This window comes from Malaclemys terrapin, chromosome 6 (assembly GCF_027887155.1).
Source record: "Malaclemys terrapin pileata isolate rMalTer1 chromosome 6, rMalTer1.hap1, whole genome shotgun sequence".
Taxonomy (NCBI): Eukaryota; Metazoa; Chordata; order Testudines; family Emydidae; genus Malaclemys; species Malaclemys terrapin.
This window is the reverse complement of record NC_071510.1, coordinates 8,315,264-8,334,768: the sequence shown is the minus strand read 5'-3', so window position 1 is coordinate 8,334,768 and position 19,505 is coordinate 8,315,264. Positions and strand designations below refer to the sequence as shown.

Genomic DNA, 19,505 nt, shown 5'->3' with positions numbered 1-19,505 from the left:
TCAGAGGTAGCCTGGATTGTCTGGCTGAGCTGCAAGGTGCTTATAGAAGTCTACAAATTGTTCAAGTTTGCAATGAAAAACCCTCTCTGATCTGGTTCTGAAATCTGCTAGCTGTGTAGTTGGATAATTGCATTACAACAGTGAGATGAAAGTGCAAGCGGTGTAAAGAACTATTAGATGTTCACTTAGTGGCAACGACTGCGTTTGAACGGTACGTTTGAAAGTGGGTCAGCTAGTAATGAGGTATGTTGTATTTTACTTGAACTTGGCAAAGGATACGCGAGTCTGTCCTGCATAGCGTCAGGGCCTGTACTATAACTGCAGGCAGATAGCATTTGGACTGACAACTAGAGTTGTTCCATCTTCATTTTTGTTCCTTCCATAAGCTATTTACTGGGACAGCTTGGTGAGAAGGGATGAAGAATTATTCAAAAAGAGGACGGATGTGTTTTTACCATGCTTTGGGGGGAACAATTACATCAAAAAGTGAAGGCAACACAAGAACAAATGGCGGTAAAGTGGCCGGGAATACATTTAAGCTGGAAATTAGAAGGAGGTTTCTAACCATCAGAGGAGTGAGGTTCTGCAAGGCCAAACACCCCAACTAGCTTGAAGAGGGAAAGCTTGACAAATTTATAAACAGGATGGTAAGACAGGATTGCCTGGACTTAATGACCCAGGAGATCCTGCCTAGTCTTATGTCCCTAGTGGAATTCCAGGTAAAATTTCCAGAAAAGGCTAAGACACTTAAGTATTTTTGTGAGTTTTACCCTCCAGATGTAACCTTACAGATGTCTTGTTCCTGATCCCCCTCCCACCCAGCCATGGCTTCATTTAAGCTGAGGATGCTGTGAAATGGATGTCTCGTGACATTTTGGTAAATGTGTAACATTCTCTCAATTTGTATAGAAAAACATTGTCTTTTTTATTTCAATCTAGCTAATCCCTTGGGAATTCTTATCGCTAACTTGCTGTCCCCTACACTTGTGTCTGAAGAAAAAGATATACCACGGATGGTAAGCGAAAGCTGATTAATTAGTATGCAATGTCATTTGGGTTTATATATTCAGTAGCATTGGAGACGGGCAACCTGGTTACGTGTCTTTGCTTCGGGTTTCATAGCTTGGACTGTACACCATCCCTGCAGTTACAGCCTGCATCCTAGCCACAGTTGGTGTTCACGACAAGGTCCCTCCAACTCCACCATCAGCAAGCGCCACTCATTCTACCTCGCAGCCATTTTTCAAAGGCTTGAAAATGGTAAGTGTCCTACAGTGCAGAAAGGTAAACCCCGGAATCAAACATAGCATCCTGGAGAGAGCACCAAGTCCAGCCCCCTACGTTGAGGGGGGACCACGTGTACATACTGCCTGGCCTGCGTGGTGTCATTGTCACCCTCAGCGATCCTGTTGTTGTGAGCAGGCCAGCAGGTGGGCGGGTGCTGAGATTTGCTGCCCAAGTAACTCGAACCTATTTTTTTTAAACCTACGTTCTGAACTTTGCAGCTTCTGAGAAATAAACCATACGTCATCCTGATGGTCTGTTTTGGAGCAGGGATTGGGATGTTCACCTGCTTTTCGGCTCTTCTGGAACAGATCCTGTGTGTAAGGGGATATTCAAATGTAAGGCCTTTTTGCATCTTGAGCATTATTTGTTATACGATTGAAATGAACCTCCACTAATTACCGTGATCAAAACAAGATGAAGCCACTTGATGTGGTGCACTTGTCTAAACTAGGTTATCAGTATTTGAGATATGCTAACTAGCATACTAGTCTGGTACATCATCAGTCTTTCAATACGATATATTATCTGACGTTTAATTTGTATCCTTGGCTGGGTCACCATTTGTGAATGAAACTCTTCTCTTGCTGGATTTTACTTGGTAAAATAAAGGCTTTTAATAGATTTTATAGGCGTTAAATGCAGCTAAATGCAGTCCCTTATGCACCTCTCCCAATGTGCAAATATGGGGCAGAGACTCAGACAGAGGTGAGAGGGAACTGGAAACTCAAAGCAAGGTGGACTGGGTTATTTCATTGCCATATGTGTCCTTAGCCAAATGCACATAAGCAGAGGTGGTCACCTCTCGGCTACATTAATACTCTCCAATAAACATCTCCCCCAAGGCCCTCTCTTGTGGCTCAGCCTTGCATTGGTCTCCAGCATCAGTTTGTGTGGCATGCAGTCTCCAACCCAGCATGGTCACAGCAAAACTCAGCCGTGCTCCCTCCACTGCAGTAGGTGATCCCAAGGCAACGGGAGGAGGATGTGAGCTATGAATTCTTCTCCCTCAATTCCAGACGTGTTCAAAGGGAAGTTCGGGAGGCTGTGCATGGAAGGCCATACTGGGCCCTGCTGGCTAAGGCAGCCAGACGGAGAATAAACAATGGTGTTCTGCATGGCTAGGCAAGTCACGACAAAGCACAAGAGGAATGAGATGAGGAAAATCCGAAGGGAGATAAGGTTGAGGAGCACACCAAACACATGGGTACCACTGCACGTGGTTCTCTGTATTCATGAAACTTTGCCATTCAAGTCGCTCTCTATTAAAAACAGAGTAATATCAAAAATGGGTTTTTGCCCTTTGAGGTACATGACTACCACTTAAAGAGGCTCCTACCACATTCACTTAGAAAGCAATGGTACATGGGGACTGCTTAAGAGTAACAGTTGTTTGCTTTGGGGGAAAATCAGCTCCACTATTCCATGTATACCATGTTAAAATGACCAGCATAGATGCACTTACCCAGTCTGCTTTTATCTGCGTAGGGTCTTACACCACTCCCGTCTCTATGGGATCTGAACTCTTCCTCTGGACACCTTTTGGGACTGTCATCACCCGGGTCAATTGCTTGCTATTCTAAATGCGTGTCCTGGGGAGGTTTTGAATATTGTGATGGCTACAATGGAAAAGCATGTTAAATAGACTATGGTGGCCTACAACCTACTGTTCATAAACCTGTCCGTGTAGTTAAATATCGGTAATGTAACAAACTCCCACCTCCTAATTCTAGTTTCTCAGACACTCATTTATCTTCCCCTGTAGTTCTTTGCAGGCCTGAATGGTGCGTTGTTCACGGTGTTTGGGTTACTTGGCGCTTTCCTTCTGGGACTGTACGTCGACAAGACCAGAAAATTTATAGAATCCACCAAGGTCTGTTTCTGCCTGACTGCGCTAGCCAGCATCGCATTTGCAGTCGTAAGTTCTGCGTCACACTTCATCGGGTCTGTGAAGATGAAATTAAAGCCCGTTTCTTCAGCTGTCTGATAAAACATTCAGTAACTCAAAAAAAAGAACAGGAGTACTTGTGGCACCTTAGAGTCTAACACATTTATTTGAGCATAAGCTTTCGTGGGCTACAGCCCACTTCATGGGATGTATAGAATGGAACATATAGTGAGGAGATATATATACATACAGAGAACATAAAAAGGTGGGAGTTGCCATACCAACTCTAAGAGGCTAATTAATGAAGATGAGCAATTATCAGCAGGAGAAAAAAAACTTTTGTAGAGATAATCAAGATGGCCCATTTCAGACAGTTTGACAAGAAGATGTGAGGATACTTAACATGGGGAAATAGATTCAATGTGTGTAATGGCTCAGCCATTCCCAGTCTCTATTCAAGCCTAAATTGATGGTATCTAGTTTGCATATTAATTCAAGTTCAGCAGTTTCTCGTTGGAGTCTGTTTTTGAAGCTTTTCTGTTGCAAGATTGCCACCTTTAAGTCTGTTACTGAGTGACCAGAGAGGTTGAATTGTTCTCCGACTGGTTTTTGAATGTTATGATTCCTGATGTCAGATTTGTGTCCATTTATTCTTTTGTGTAGAGACTGTGACTTCAATCCGCTACTAATATCACAGACTAGCTGTGCTAGTCTGTATCCACAAAAACAACAGGGAGTCCAGTGGCACCTTAAAGACTAAAAGATTTGCAAATTTAACACCATTAATCTGGGCTTGAATAGGGACTGGGAGTGGCTGGCTCATTACAAAAGCAGCTTTGCCTCTCCTCATCTATTATTGGGAGTGGACTACATCCACCCTGATTGAATTGGCCCTGTCAACACTGGTTCTCCACTGGTGAGGTAACTCCCTTCTCTTCATGTGGTGTTATATAATCCCTGCATCTGTAATTTTCACTCCATGCATCTGAAGAAGTGAGTTTTTTTACCCACGAAAGCTTATGCCCAAATAAATCTGTTAGTCTTTAAGGTGCCACCGGAATCTGCTGCTAGGTTGCTTTCACTGACGATGATGCTGTTTATGAGATTTGGGATTCTTTGTTACAGTATAACTTGAGGGATTGTTCCCCGTGGATTGGGACATTTCAATGAACACCATTTCCAGCATCTGCCACTAAATCACTGCGCAACCTTGGAACAGTTGCCTCATCTTCTTTCAATCTGGAGCAATGGGGTTAATTTATTTAAATTCCCAGGAACGTTGTGAGCATTAATTAACATTGGGGCAGTGCCTTGGGAGCATAAAGCATTTGAATTGCTAAGTATAATTAAACACCTAATCCTGCTTGCTGGCTCTGACAGTGGCCAATACCAGATGACCAAGGAAGGCAGGGAACCCGTGTAATGCATCTATCCCATAGAGGCCAGGGTTAGGAGAAGTCATCTCCTGAACTCAGCTAGAGATCAGTTTAGGCCCTGACACATGAGTCTTGATGGCTTTTATCCCAGGTAGCGCACAAGACCATACGTACAAAGATGATGGAAATGTTTGCCGGAGACAGCGAAACCCTCCTAAATGTGGGACTGCTCCATGGGAAATCGAGCACAGGACTGTAAAGTAGACGTGGCAAGCGTCAGGCCCACAGGACGGCCATTTTTGTGGGTAGGGCAGGTGGCAGGCTCTTCGTTCCTCGATGGACTGATACTAGAGCACTAGATCCATAGCATTTTCTGTCTCTAAAATCTCAACAGGCTCCACAAACATGACTGAAATATGCCTCACGATAGGCCTGTGAGTCGAGTACCGTTAGCACCCCACTATAAAGAGCAGGAAAGAAAGGCACAGTGACTCACCCGACGTAGGACAAAATGTCGGTGGGCAAGCTGCATTAGACCCTGGATCTCTCAGTTCATGCCATCTCCACAGGCAGATCCCTCCTTCCCTGAGGAGGTGATGAACACAGCCTCCATCTGCACTAAGGCAGTAGAACCTCAGAGTTACAAACAAACTGACCAGTCAACCCCACACCCTGTTTGGAACCAGAAGCGTGTAATCAAGCAGCAGCAGAGACCAAAAGAAAAATAGGCAGATACTGTGTTAAACGTAAACTACTAAAAATAAAATAAAGGGAAAGTAGCATTTTTCTTCTGCATAGTAAAGTTTCAGAGCTGTGTTGAGTCACTGTTCAGTTGTCAACTTTTGAAACAACAGCCATAAGATTTTGCTCAGAGTTACGAACAACTTCCATTCCGGAGGGGTTCTACTGGATAGATACAGAACGGAAGTGATGCTGATCCAGAAGAAACAAAAAACCACTTTCTAATATTGTACTAAAATATTGAGGAGGGAGAGCTACTTAAGTGACTTAGAGCCGGGTTAGGTCTTTTTGCCACGTGTTTGTACAGCACCTCGCCCAGTGGGGCCCTGGTCCAAGGCTGATGCTGTGACAATACAGATACTCCTGTTAAAATATTGCCATCCAAATCCCTTGGGTACTTTGACAGTTTTGAACATGGATATTGCAGATGCAGAGTCTTGGCAGGTCCCTGTCTGCCCCGTGCTTATAAATCAGCATGTCTTGGTGGGGAGGACAGGCCATGTGTGTGGAGCATTCTGGCTACAGACATGCCAAAGAGCTCACCTAGTGTCCTTCTCTGCCTCAGAAAACACTGCACAGCACTGTCTCAAGTAGCCTCTGGAGAGAAATGAGACGTGTCAGGACCAACTGTGCAGAGAGGAGAGAAGGCCCTCGCCCCTGGAACCGCCTGACTTACCAGTTTAGCTCTTCTTTCCCGGGCTGGACTGGGCTCTGCTTTTCACCACTAGCTCTGACCCGGGGTGAGCTTGGGCCACGCTGAATTCATCAGGGCAGTCAATGCAATTGGTTTGGGGGTTTTGCAAATGCCCCAGGGACACAGACATAAAGAAACTGAACTTAAACACTGGGAGTTGTCTGAGCTCCCACCTCTCTGGAGGCCAAACTGAGCCCCCGTTGGGGCATTACCTCTGCATGAAACAAAAGCCTGGCTTTCCAAAGTGCTGATTTCCGCCCCCCCCCCCCCCCACACACACCTGCCCCAGTCCCACTGAAGTCAATAGGAGTTGCTGGGGTCAAGCACACAAGACAACGAACGTCTCCATCCCCTAAGACGCAGTTCCATGCAAATAGGCCACACTTGAGAGCTTTACAGAAGGTGGGGAGGCCTCCAACCGCAATGGTAAATACCGCGGACTTCATATTGAGGACTGCCTGATGTCGACTCAAAGCACCCTGCAGACTTGCCAGGCTGCTGTGCCGATGTAACGCCTGGCCACTCTCTCTCTCTCCCTGCAGATGTCTCGGTTCAGGAACCAGGCCTTTCCACTAGCTCTGATCAGCTCGCTGTTTGGGTTCTTTGGATTTTCTATCTACCCTGTTGCTATGGAGCTAGCGGTAGAATGCTCCTACCCGGTGGGAGAGGGAACATCCACAGGCCTCATTTTTGTTTCAAGGTAAGTCGCCAAGTCAGACGCAGCTGGAATGTAGCTCAGCCACGGGCAGCAGCGTCTTGCAGATAAAGAACAGCGGAGCGCTATGTTTCTTTTATCTCCATTACCTACGGCAATGAGTGACGTCAGTGCTGGTAGCCGCCAGCTGTCAGTACGTGGGCTGAAGGGGAAGGTAAAAGGATAGCAGCCGCCCTGTGAATGCTGGGTGATGCTGTACAGCTGACAGTGATCATTTCATGTTGCCGGAGGGAGCTATTCAAAGGAGTCGCTGCAAAAGAAAACTAGCTAGACGTAAAGAGAGCTGTGGGATTGGTGTATGGGAGGGGACCAAGAGAAAGTCAAATGGGAGCCCAGGATCTATCCCGCTCTGTGTGACATTGGGAGACAGCCTCTCTTAACAGCTAGCTTTGAAACTGTAGAGACCATGCTGCCCCATGCTTCAGCTTCCAGCCACTGGATCATGTTATACCTCTCTCCGTCTAGCAGGGAAAGGCCTAACACGACCCAATGGCTGGAAGTGGAAGCTAGACAAATTCAGACTGGAAATATGTCCGACATTTGTAACAGTTTGGAACAATTTACCAAGGGTTGTGGTAGATTCTCCATCACTGGCCCTTTTAAAATCAGGACTGTATGTTCTTTTAAAAAACTCTGCTCTAGGAATTATTTCGGGGAAGTTCTCTGGCCGGTCATGCAGGAGGTCAGACTAGACAACCACTTCTGGCCTTGCAATCTATGGAGCTATGAAAACCTATGTCCCCAGCAAAAAAAACAGAAGGTCCCTAAACAGTGGGGAGAACTTCAAGGTGAAGCATAGACGATGTTGCATACTGCTCTCCCACTGGCCCAGATTTGGTCAAAATGCTCCTCTGGGACAGACAGAAGTATGGTAGCATCCGTCGCAGGTCAATCACACTTGGTCTTCCACTGGCTTAGATACCTGTTCGCTCAGCTAATGGGATTGGAACACTTCCTTCAACAGTTGCCTGGCTGTGCCTTGGGCAACGTGCTTTAGAGATAGGTTCTCCTTTAACGGGATGCAGTAGTGCTGAATTTACAATGGAGATTCTGACATTACTGCTCTGTGCTCTAACCAGGGGTGCACTGGCTCAGGGGCCAGGAGAAAGATTCAGGAAAACAATAAACACTGGGCACCCTGCAGAGTCTAAAGAAGGGATTACCAGACCTTGTCACAATTGGTTTCTCGGTTTGATTGGTCGTGTGGTTTGTTATGGCCCCACTCCAAGATAAGCAGGGTGGCAGCAAGGTTTTTTCTGCTAATTGGAGCAGCGAGGAAGAGAATTTTAAGGCTCTACCACTGGCCAAGCCATCACTCCGAACAGTCCAAAAGGGTGTGGTTTGATAGGCAGTGTGGTGGTAGCCGTAGCATCCTGTTATTCGTACTCTAGTGCACATCTCTGGGATGCAATCCTCCACACACCAGAAGCACTGCCATTCGCGTAGGCTTGTGTGCTTGGTTAAGTGCTCGTGGTCGCTGCCTAGTGTACATCTGTGTATACAATTTTCAAAAGTGCTACATTACTGGATGTTTGTTAATTGTATTCTTGTCTACACACGAAACAAAGGCTTAACCTAGTAACTGCCTTTGGGTAGCGTATCTACAAGAGGATAAAAGGCCCTTGGAGAATTAATCATAAAGTCCCCGTCCCCGCTTACAGATGAGAAGCTAGCTGTGCAAGGAGAGACTCCATCTGTCCGAGGGGTTTGGCTATGGGACTGATGAATCCAGACTAGGAGATTAGCTCAATGATGGTTTCTCTCTGTGCAGTCAGATCCAAGGAGTGATCTTAATGCTGCTATTGCAAGCCCTCACGGTGCAGATTTCCTCAGCTCCATTCTCCACCTGTGACATTGAGGAAGGTGGAGCATTAGACTGGACAGGTAAGTGCCCCCTTTTCTTAAAACATATTGATGTGTATAACTGAGGGGTGTCCTATCCGATCCCCACACAGTCTATGACCAGAGTTCTTTACTGTGCCACAGAACGGATTCCTGGTGGAATGTGCTTCATTACCATCCCTTGGGCTGATGCTGTGCTGGCCGACTGGGAGCCAGCAGCTATTCCTCACACCCCACCTGTTGGTGCTTTTACAGCACTTTACGGGTGGGAGGGTGGAATGAAAAGCCACCTCGGATGCCAATAATGCTGCTAAATAATCCAGTTTAAAAGGTTCCCTTCCACCCACCCTGGAGAAGCCTGACCCCTTTTTGGAGCTTAATGTAACTGGCTTGCAGTGCGTGCATGTCTCCAAATACCGCATGTTTCATGGGATCTCCAGCAGAATGATGCAGTTGCACAACTTGACAAGGCAGCAAGACCAGGCACTACAAAACCGGGCAGTACAACACAGCCGTAACATGGTAGAGTCAGGGGGACAGCAATGGAGGCAGCACTGGGGATACTGTGAGCAATGCAATGCATGCCTAGAGTTCAGTCCTTGAGTGCAAATGAAGGCAGCTAAATACGTAGCATGACTGCCAAATGGCCGAGGATCCCGTTCCCACTGACTTCCTTGAGATTGGTTACCTTGAACTAGAAACGGTCAATACAATTGATAGGGTCCTGTGCTCCAGCAAGTGCTGCTTCCCCAGGGGCCCAAAGGACCAACGTGCAAGGAACAGCGATACTCTATTCTGTACAAGTAGCACTACCAACAGGTTGCCAGACTTTCTGATTTGCCAAGACACCCTTGCTGATCCTGAGAGCACTGGTCAGTGTGTCTTCATTGGTCTGATTCGGAAAGGAGTGTCAAGAGCTCTGAAAGCAAATCGCATGCTGGCTACTGCTTTAACACAGCCCACCCCTGAATTCCCAGCCATTGTGAACATCTCCAGGATCCATCAGTGATCAGCTGTAGCAATGGCCTGAAAATTCTGTAATGCAGTGGTTTTCAACCCCCCTTCCAAATAATACAGTCTACGTGTACCCCTATCTAAGATAGAGTCATAATATACCTATGAAAATAGGGGGGGGGGAGAAGGTCTGTAAGGGATAAGTCCACCATTACAAGATTTTTCTTGCATACTCCCTGACAAAAGCTTGTGTACTCCCAAGTTTGAAAACCACTTCATTAAGTTAATGAAACTACCTGTCAGTCGAGTGAGGCCAAAATATCCTGCTACTTCCCGTCAAAAGGGTGGAAGCTGAATTCATGGACCAAAGTATAGAAGAAACTGCGGCTGCTGATGTCAGGGAGGGAAAATTGGTCCAGTGAAAAGGATCAATTATTAAACATTTAATCCGTTTAAAAGTTGCATCTGGTCTGACTCTAGGGATAGCATCCACCTCCACATTCTCCCGAGTAGAAGCACGGTGGAGATTTTCTGAAACCTCATTTACATGTGAGCAGGCGAGAACAGGCAAATATTACAACTGATCCTTTCTATGGCAGAGGGGAATTAAATAATTAACCTGAGGGTGAAAGTCAGACACTTGACTAGCTGGCAGAAAGGAGGACTGTTTCTGATAGATACAATGCAACTTTCCCTTGCAATTCAATGAGTACAAAACACTCAACTTCGCATTGAAATGACACTGCAGTTCTGACGAGTCCCTGGCAGTGTCCAGCATTAATTAAGTGTAACAGAACATGGTGCATTGTGTTCAAAGAATTTTCACACCACCGCTGAAATATGGCACAACAGGTGATATTGCCCCAGGTAAAGACAGGTAAACGGAGCAAGAGTCACCCAAGGAAGCACATCAAGTAAAATCACAGCGAAGACATGGCAATTTGGCTCTTGCTTTGGGTTAGTAGCTTGCATCCAACCCTGTAGGCTTTAATTTGATGTGCTAACCCAAGCTAAAACCCAGTTGCTGTGTCTTCATTTCTATTTGAACCTGAGTCAGCTAACAGAAGTTAACACTTGTTTTATTGCAGCGTCAACATACCTTTAATCTGCTAAAGTTTAGAAAGCTTTAGACGTTGCCTTGTTTGGATGCAGAGCAGAACATAAACATGCCAGTCTCAAGGCTAATGGCTACCTATGCAAGACCAAGCAGTAACTGCCCACTTGTTCACTGCAGCAATGGTGCTGGTGAAAGCATCTGAGCAAGGCAGATGTCACCTCCAGTGAATCTCCAGTCTACCTAAATAGTTTGGACTAGAGCTGACTGAAATATAAACATGATGGAGAAATTCTGAAGCTCTTTTCATTTGGCAAGGTTCAGAACAGACCCGGTTTGTCTTATTGACGTTTAACTGTTGATTTACTGAAATTTCAATTACTCCAAAACTTGAAGTTTTGGCAATTTAATTAAAAACGTTTAAAAAAAAAAAGTCATCACATTTTTATGGAACTTCTTTTTAAAAAAGGCTATTTTTGGAACAACTTCATGTGGAAATTTTCTACCAGCTCAGAGTTCCCTTGTCCTTTTTAATCTTTGCGGTTAAAACAGCTCTGCACTGTATGTAATGGAGAGATGGGTGACCATCCCTACCTTCCATTTGGATTAGCACCCAGATTCAACTTCAGATTTCCAAAAATGCAAGTTTGTTTCTGACTGAGCTAGTAAAAATAAGACGTTCATGAGATCTGGACACTCCAGAATGGGGTCAGGGGGGTGAGAAGCTCTGGTTATGTTCAAGCCAATTATTGAACATAAGAACGGCCATACTAGGTCAGACAAATGTCCATCTAGCCCAGTATCCGGTCTTCTGACAGTGGCCAATGCCAGAACAGGTAATCATCAAGTGACCCATCCCCAGCTTCTGACACTGTATTCAGTCACTTTGCAGATTCCCAGAAGAATGCATTTAAAGATTGACCCCTTTTGTTCCAGAATTCATAACCATCAGGAAAGGGGAACAAACTAGTGGTGAGGGATGAAGTTCCAGGGGTGGGGGAGCAGGGAAGCGGGACTAGTGGAGTGAGGAGTGGCAAGGGAACGAGATGGGCTGACCATGGGCCATCAGAGCAGGAGCTAGCTGTCACGCTATTAGGGCATGGCTACACTTGCAGATGTAGAAGCGCTGTGAGTTAAACCCGCCTTCGCAGAGCGCAGTAGGGAAAGCGCTGCAGTCTGTCCACACTGACAGCTGACAGCGCACTGGCGTGGCCACATTTCTGGCACTTGCAGCGGCACTGGGAGCGGTGCATTATGGGCAGCTATCCCACAGAGCACCTCTTCCCATTCTGGCGCTGTGGCTTGTGGGAAGGGGGCAGGAGGTGTGGAGCATTCTGGGGCCTGTCCCAACACCCCATGATGCATCGGTTCACATCCCAGCAATCCCTGTGCTTCCATCCACATTTGGCACCATCTTTTAACATTTCACGCTTGTGCGCTCTGTCTTCCCTTTCGGTCTGCGGGAATGGATCCTGAAGTACTGAGAAATATGCTAACGAGTCTCGCCAGCACGTCACGTTTGGCAGTCGAGTTACTCCTTAAGATCCAAACTGACAGTGAGGACTCCGATGAGGATATCGACTCGAGTAATGCATATGACACGAGATTGCTTGTGGCATTCACGGACATGCTCACCACCGTGGAACGCCGCTTTCAGGCTTGGGAAACAAGCACTGAGTGGTGGGATCACATCGTCCTGCAAGTCTGGGATGATGAGCAGTGGCTGCAGAACTTTCGGATGAGAAAAGCCACTTTCATGGGACTGTGTGAGGAGCTTGCCCCCACCCTGCGGCGCAAGGACACGAGATTGAGAGCTGCCCTGATGGTGGAGAAGCGGGTGGCTATTGCAGTCTGGAAGCTGGCAACTCCAGACAGCTACCGATCGGTCGCTAACCAGTTTGGAGTGGGAAAGTCGACCGTTGGAATCGTGTTGATGCAAGTGTGCAGGGCTATTAATCGCGTCCTGCTCAGAAGAACCGTGACTCTGGGCAAAGTGTGTGACATTGTGGATGGCTTTGCACAAATGGGTTTCCCTAACTGCGGAGGGACAATAGATGGGACGCATATTCCAATTCTGGCACCAGCCCACCTAGCCTCTGAGTACATAAACCAGAAGGGATATTTCTCTATGGTTCTCCAGGCGCTTGTGGATCACTGACAAGCGTTTCATTGACATTAACGCCCGGAAAGGTGCATGACGCACGCATCTTTCGGAACACTGGCCTGTTCAGGAAGCTCCAAGCCAGGACTTTTTCCCCAGACCAGAAGATCACCGTAGGGGAAGTCGAAATGCCCATTGTGCTCCTTGGAGATCTCACTTACCCTTTAATGCCGTGGCTCATGAAACCCTACACAGGGAGCCTTGACAGCAGCAAGGAGCGGTTCAACAACAGGCTGAGTCGGTGCAGAAGGACTGTGGAGTGTGCTTTTGGCTGTTTAAAGGGCCGCTGGCCGATAACAGCATTCCCATGGTTATATCCGCGTGCTGTACCCTCCATAACATTTGTGAAGGGAAGGGTGAAAGCTTCACTCAGGCATGGAACTCGGGGGTTCAACCCTGGAGGCTGAATTTGAACAGCCAGAGAGCAGGGCTATTAGAGGGGCCCAGCGCGGGGCTGCAAGGATTAGGGATGCCTTGAGGGAGCAATTTGATGCTGAAAGCCACCAATAATGTTTGGTGCCCTGCACGGGAGTGAAGTGCAGTGGTTCCAATGTTAGTAGGAATCTCTGTTTGCTACACTGACTTGCAGTGCCTGTTGCTTTCCTGGGCTAAAGTATCTTTTAGTTTATGCAATAATAAAGAATGTTTTCAAAGCCAAAAAATCCATTTATTGAAAAGGAACACAACTGCTTGGGAAACAGAAAGGGCAAGGGGTTGGGGTGGGGAACGGTACAATCACAGATGTGCGTATGTCCTGTTATCATACTCAGCCTTCCTGTCTGGAATGCTGTGCAATGAGTGTTGCACTTCAGGTTGGCTAAAATGCATGGTGATGGGGGTTGAGTGCAGAGGGTAAGGGTCGTAGTTTTCAGGGCTGGGTGGTGAAGCTACAGGTGTTGGAGGCAGCTGGTGGCGATAAGAACCCGGATGTTGGGGAAAGTGGGTTGGCAGTGACATGGGGACACAAGGGAAAGAGTTAAGGGCTGCAGGGCGGGGTGGGCGCGGTAGTGCTCCGCCTGCATGGTTACGAGCGCCTGGATCAAGTCCGCTTGGCGCTCCATGATGCTAAATCAGCTTATCTGTGCTTTGCTGCCGGAGCTCCGTGCTTTTGTGCCGGCGCTCCTCATTCTACTGGCGGATCCTCCTTTCACTCTCCCACCACTCTTCACTTTTAGATTCCCGTTAAGTGACTGCTACATTACTTCATGCAGCAGGTCCTCTTTGCTTCTACGTGGCCTCTTCCTAATTCTTTGCAGCCTTTCGGCCGTTGATAACAAGGATCTCAAGGTTGCATCTGTAAAGGCAAAATGCAACACTTAACAGAGGCAGCATTGTTCCCACCAGACAGAGCAATAATTTGGCTATACTTAAAGACAAGCACAGTCTACACAATAGCAGAAATTGCTCGTCCCAAAGCGAGCGCACATAACCCACCGGAGCCCCAAAATGGTGAGTAAGCACAGGGGCAAGGGGGACTGATTGTTTCAGGGCCGTGCTGTCCTCTGGGGTCCTGTGCCATGGGGAGAGCCAACAGCTGCAGGGGGCCCCTATACTCAACACTGTCCCCACATTTTCCACAGGACTTGGTCCTGGAAGATATCTCGCTGCTGAGGGTGACCTGGGAAGCAAGGGAGGGTCTTCTACTACAATGCGGCTTCCGCCTTGGCCCATATGCAGCTTGCCTGTGTGCAGCAATGGTCCCCCCGCCCCTCACGGCACAGTGGCGCGGACATGTTAGCCTGACTGGGACAAGGAGCACAGTGGCTCTCCCAAGGAACCTGCGCAAGCGCATTGCCCAAGTTCTGGATGAGACCTTTGAAGAGATCGCTGAGGCCGATTACCGCGATGTGAGAGAGCACATCAACGCCCTATTCCGCATCTAGGCATGCATGCAGCCCTAACCCTGCTCGCCCCAAGAGCCCACACCAAATAACTTCCTTCCCAAAATAAAAGCCACTTACCGGGAACCTCCTCTTGTGTTTGTCCTTCCCCAAGCACCAGCCGCTGCGACTGGTTACCTTCCTCCTGGCTGCATGCATCTAGGGATGCAGGGGTGTCTTCCTTCTCCTCAGCACCCTCACTCCCGCTTTCCTCCTCCTCCTCCTGCCTTGTTGAACTGGGCTCTGAAGTGTCCATGGTGGTACTCGAAGTGGAGGTGGGGTCATCCCCCAGTTTTGTGTCCAGCTCTTTGTAGAAACGGTAGGCCGTGGGGACAGCACCGGAGCGGCTATTTGCCTCACGGGCTTTGCGGTAGGCATTCCGCAGCTCCTTCACTTTAACCCTGCACTGCAGTCATCCCGGTCATGGCCCCTTTCCATCATGGCCCTTGATATCTGCCCGAAGGTATCGTAATTCCTACGGCTGGAGCGCAGCTGGGACTGGACAGCTTCCTCCCTCCAAACACTGATGAGGTCCAGCACCTCGCCATTGCTCCATACTGGGGATCACCAGGCGCGTGGAGGCATGGTCACCTGGAAAGATGCGCTGAGAGCACTCCACGCCTGGCTGAGCAAACAGGAAGGGGATTTTCAAAATTCCCAGAGAATTTAAAGGATGGGTCTGACGGTTGGTCACTTGAGGGCAGGGCAGTAGAGTTCAAAGTGATGACCAGAGTGGCTAGAACAGGCATTGTGGGACACTTCTGGAGGCTGATCAGAGTGCATCAACAGAGGAGGGTGTCCACACTGGCACCGCGGCGCTCCAACCAGGGCGCACGAAGTGTTATGCCTCTCGCCGAGGTGGATTACCAGGAGCGCTGTAGCCACAGAGTCAGAGAGCTCTACGTGCTTTGCCAGTGCGGTCGGGTCATGAGTTAGAGCACACAGGGCCGCTTTAATGTGCTCTAACTCGCAAGTGTAGCCATGCCCTTAGGAACAGTAGCTGAGGGAGCTTCCTGAGAAGAAGAGCGATGGCGGTGTAGTCTGCCGTGCTGCAATGTGGGGTGAGCTCGATTAGGAGCTGCAGAGCAGCTTAGGGAACCCGGGTCTATGAAACCTTAACCCTGCAACCCCTTTAGCTGATGCTGTTCCCAGTGTGCCACTAACTCGGTCTTCATAATCTACTAGGATAGATAAACTCCACATCCCCCAGTGCTGCAGCTGCATGCTTGTCATGACAACTTCATAAAGAAACATGTGGGACCCTAGTGTCCCTCACCAGCTAGAAGTAGACAGGCCGGGAGAAGGAAAACCTGAAGCAGATACTGGACCTGCCAGCAGTCCTACAGCGATGACACAAACTAGTGTTAACCCCAGAGCAGACAACAAAATCATCCGGGTCTTTTGTTCACAAGTGAATGGCATCTCCTCAAATCTAATGCACCCAGTAAAAGAGTCGGTGCTGTTCCATCTCTGCCCTGCAATGTATCAGTCCATTCATGTTAGAGCAAAGGGAGATTTCATGCTGAGAACGCCTGAGCCCAATCGATCCTAGAGCTTTTATACAGGCGGGAGGAGCTGCAGAAAAAGCAGGTAAGTATTTGCTCAGTGTGGCAGCCTCCTAAGGGCAATACGGTCATTTTGTTTCCAGGGCCAATCAATTTTAGACAGCGTATTTAATGGTCATTTTTGTGGGGTGGGGGCCGAGCTGGTCAGGAGATCCCAAAGAGATGATTGCATGTGCACCCTGAGCTATGTCTCTTGTGATCAGTTAGAAACAATGCATATGCCCAGGTTTTTCTGCGGTGAGATACAGCTTTTCTACAACATTACACACACACACACACACACACACACACACACACACACCATTCCTTGACACGTGCTATATTCAGCATAATGGGCAGTTATGTCTCAATGAAAACTGGTTTGGCTGTGATGGAGGTAGGAACCGTTCCAGAGTGCCCTCCGGCTGTGCACTGGGTATTTTTCATTCCTTGCATTGTGCCCCTCTGCTCTTTAATCCATTGCTGTACAGAAAGATGAATCCCTTTGGAATTCTTCTAGTTTTTCACCAGGGTGCCAGGGCACAAGCTAGCTCTAGTCTTCCTCAAAATGGCTGCCGACTGACAAATGAATAGATTTTGTTCTTCCATCCCAGCATCGCCTTCCTGAGGTGAAAGTTGGGCATACGGCTGATAGCTACAAAGTGCATTTAGTTGAAAGCATAGTTGGCCTGTATATGCCAGCAAACTGTCCCTTTGTGTTATAGAACAAACTGCATTAAAGGAGTGTTTGGGTTGCAAAGTCAAGCAGGCCAAAGGTGGGGAACGCTAGATTTAATTGCCTGTGTAACCTTAATTCTGCCGATTGGATATCCATCCTGTGCACTAAATGAGGCAGGGGTCCTGTGGGAAAAAGTGTGATCATGTAATTAGACTATCATAATGCATACACACAAGAGGCAGAATTAAGATTGCACAGGCAACCTTGATTCTGGTATTTCCTAATTTTTTAGTGCTTTAAATGCACCCTAATCAACTCCTTTCTTATAACAGTTTTTCTGATGCAATTTCCTAATTTATTTTTAAAAAGTAAACATTCTACGAAGTGCAGCAGTTTTGCATTCCTGCCCATCCTGGCTAATAGCCATTGATGGACCTATCCTCCATTAACTTATCTAGTTCTTTTTTGAACCCTGATATAGTCTTGGCCTTCACAACATCCTCTGGCAAAGAGTTCCACAGGTTGACTGTGCGTTGTGTGAAGAAATACTTCCTTCTGTTTGTCTGAAACCTGCTGCCTAGTAATTTCATTTGGTGACCCCTAGTTCTTGTGTTATGAGAAGGAGTAAATAACACTTCCTTATTTACTTTCTCCACTCCAGTCATGATTGTAACACACACTAACAGCCCCATCAGGAGGGTAAATAACCACTGGAATAACTTACTGAGGGTCATGGTGGATTCTCTCTCACTGGCAATTTTTGAATCAAGACAGGATGTTTTTCTAAAAGCTCCGCTCGAGTAGCTTCATCATTTTGTGGAAGTTCTATGGCAGCAGGAAGTCAGACTAGCCGATCGCAGGGGGCTCTTGAATCTGAGAGCAGAGTTGGACCCCGGAATCTTCAGCACAAAATTCTGCTGCTGGAACTACCGAACGTATTGCCTTAGCAGGTAACAGAAGAAAGCAGTTATCCTAGGGAGAGAGGAAGTGGGGTTACTGGCACCAAGTGCTGGGTCCTGGTGGTGGTCGGAAGAATCATGCCTCACCCCGGTTGTCCACCCCCCACCCCCACATACAGTACAGGAGATGACTAGCACCTTCCCCATGTGATGCTTCCAGAGCAAGGCATGAGATGATGGAGGCATATGCTAGGTCCACATCTTAACACCCCATCTTAAAAGTTATCATTTCCAAATGGAAGGGAATTAGGCATTGGATATTGTCAGATTTCACAAACGAAACGTCGAGGCTTTGGTGAAAGTTGTTCCAATGGTTAATTACCCTCACGATGGGGATGTTACACACAGCATAGAATGTTTTACATCTTAAAAATGAACTAGGAAATTACCTTTAAAAAAAGAGTTATAAGAACAGGGAGTTGTTTAGGATCCAGTCCAAGGTTTTAAAATCATCTGAAATGTGGCTATTGCATTTTGAACATTTTCCAGGCTTTCCCCATTGTAAAATATGCTATAAGCACATTGTGGAAAGGCAGTTATACTGAAAGGCTCTCACATAGTACAGAACCTATACATGGGAGGTAGAATTATGAAGGTCCCAATTAGAAGGGAGAGCACCTTAATATGGTGTATTATATGCCAACATCCAGAAGAATCGCAAAGCACTGTATTGTGTGTGTGTATGGATGACTCACCCACTACTGAAATGCAGCTGTCTCTGGGGTGGAAGGCACAAACCTTTCTGTATCAACAGTGTTGACAGGGGAGGTGAAGACTTTCTGAAAATGGGAGGGAGAATCTTACCCACTTGTAAATTTGAGCAAGATATGTGACTTAGCATTCCTATATTGTTGGTGTCATAGGATTTTAGAGGATATAGTTGAGGACTTGATTCTGCATCTCTTCTGGAAAACCACCACCTAGATCCAGAGCAGAAAGAGTTTGAAGTGGGCATTCACTTTCTAATGTGCTTATTTCTTTGTATATAGTTCCCACACTGGTGATGGCTGGAGCATGCAGTGTTGTAGCCTGCTTCTATGTCATCTTCTTCCACACCGACTACAAGAGACTCCGTGCCGAAGCATCGAATGCCGCCTCAATCAACAAAATTGGAACTGAAGCAACAGCTCCTGAACCCTAAAATGTCTTATTTACAACTGTACACTAGCACGCTGGGGAAAACGGACTAATCTCTGTGGGAAAAGGCCCGTCACACCTGTGCGTTCAGCTCACACGCTGGGGCCCTGAGCCTGGTATGGATCTTATAGGTGCTAGCACAATACAAGTGCTACTCCAAGTTTGATGACAGAGGGGCTGGAACGTCGTCTGGTCTTGCGGTTCTCCACCAGAGCCCGAGCTGGACTTTTAGGACAAGATTCAAGGGAGAGGTATTTGTGCTATTTGGATCTTGCTAAAGTGATTAAAAGAACCAAAGACAGATTGGACATCTACAGAGATAAGAATATTCAGTTGCAACAGTAATGCTGAAGTATTGCAATGGAGATAAACCTCATGTTTCAGGAGTTAAGGCCATTTTTTAAGTACTAGAGGTTGGGGTGAGATAATCGGGGGGGGGGGGGGGGCAGTTTGTCCATACCTATCCTGCATCTTCCTCTGAGGTATCTGGTGCTGCCCACTGGCCTCGAAGGACCACGGTTCTGATCAGTATGGCAATTCTGATGGCTGGGGTGACCTTTCTTCAAGGGATGGGGGTGGTAAAAACTGGGCAGGTGG

The 19,505-nt window shown here is 47.3% G+C and overlaps 1 protein-coding gene across 1 annotated transcript in view; it reads left to right on the top strand.

Moving 5' to 3' along the window:
* SLC49A3 (solute carrier family 49 member 3) overlaps positions 1-19,294 on the top strand; it is a 35,399-nt gene extending 16,105 nt beyond the window's left edge. The window contains exons 4-10 of the mRNA XM_054032901.1: positions 940-1,016; positions 1,123-1,260; positions 1,506-1,622; positions 3,050-3,202; positions 6,526-6,683; positions 8,470-8,582; positions 18,761-19,294. Of these exons, the coding sequence (XP_053888876.1) occupies positions 940-1,016; positions 1,123-1,260; positions 1,506-1,622; positions 3,050-3,202; positions 6,526-6,683; positions 8,470-8,582; positions 18,761-18,912 (908 nt within the window). The 3' untranslated portion in view covers positions 18,913-19,294. The remainder of the gene's footprint in view (positions 1-939; positions 1,017-1,122; positions 1,261-1,505; positions 1,623-3,049; positions 3,203-6,525; positions 6,684-8,469; positions 8,583-18,760) is intronic.
* The last annotated feature ends 211 nt before the right edge of the window (positions 19,295-19,505 follow it).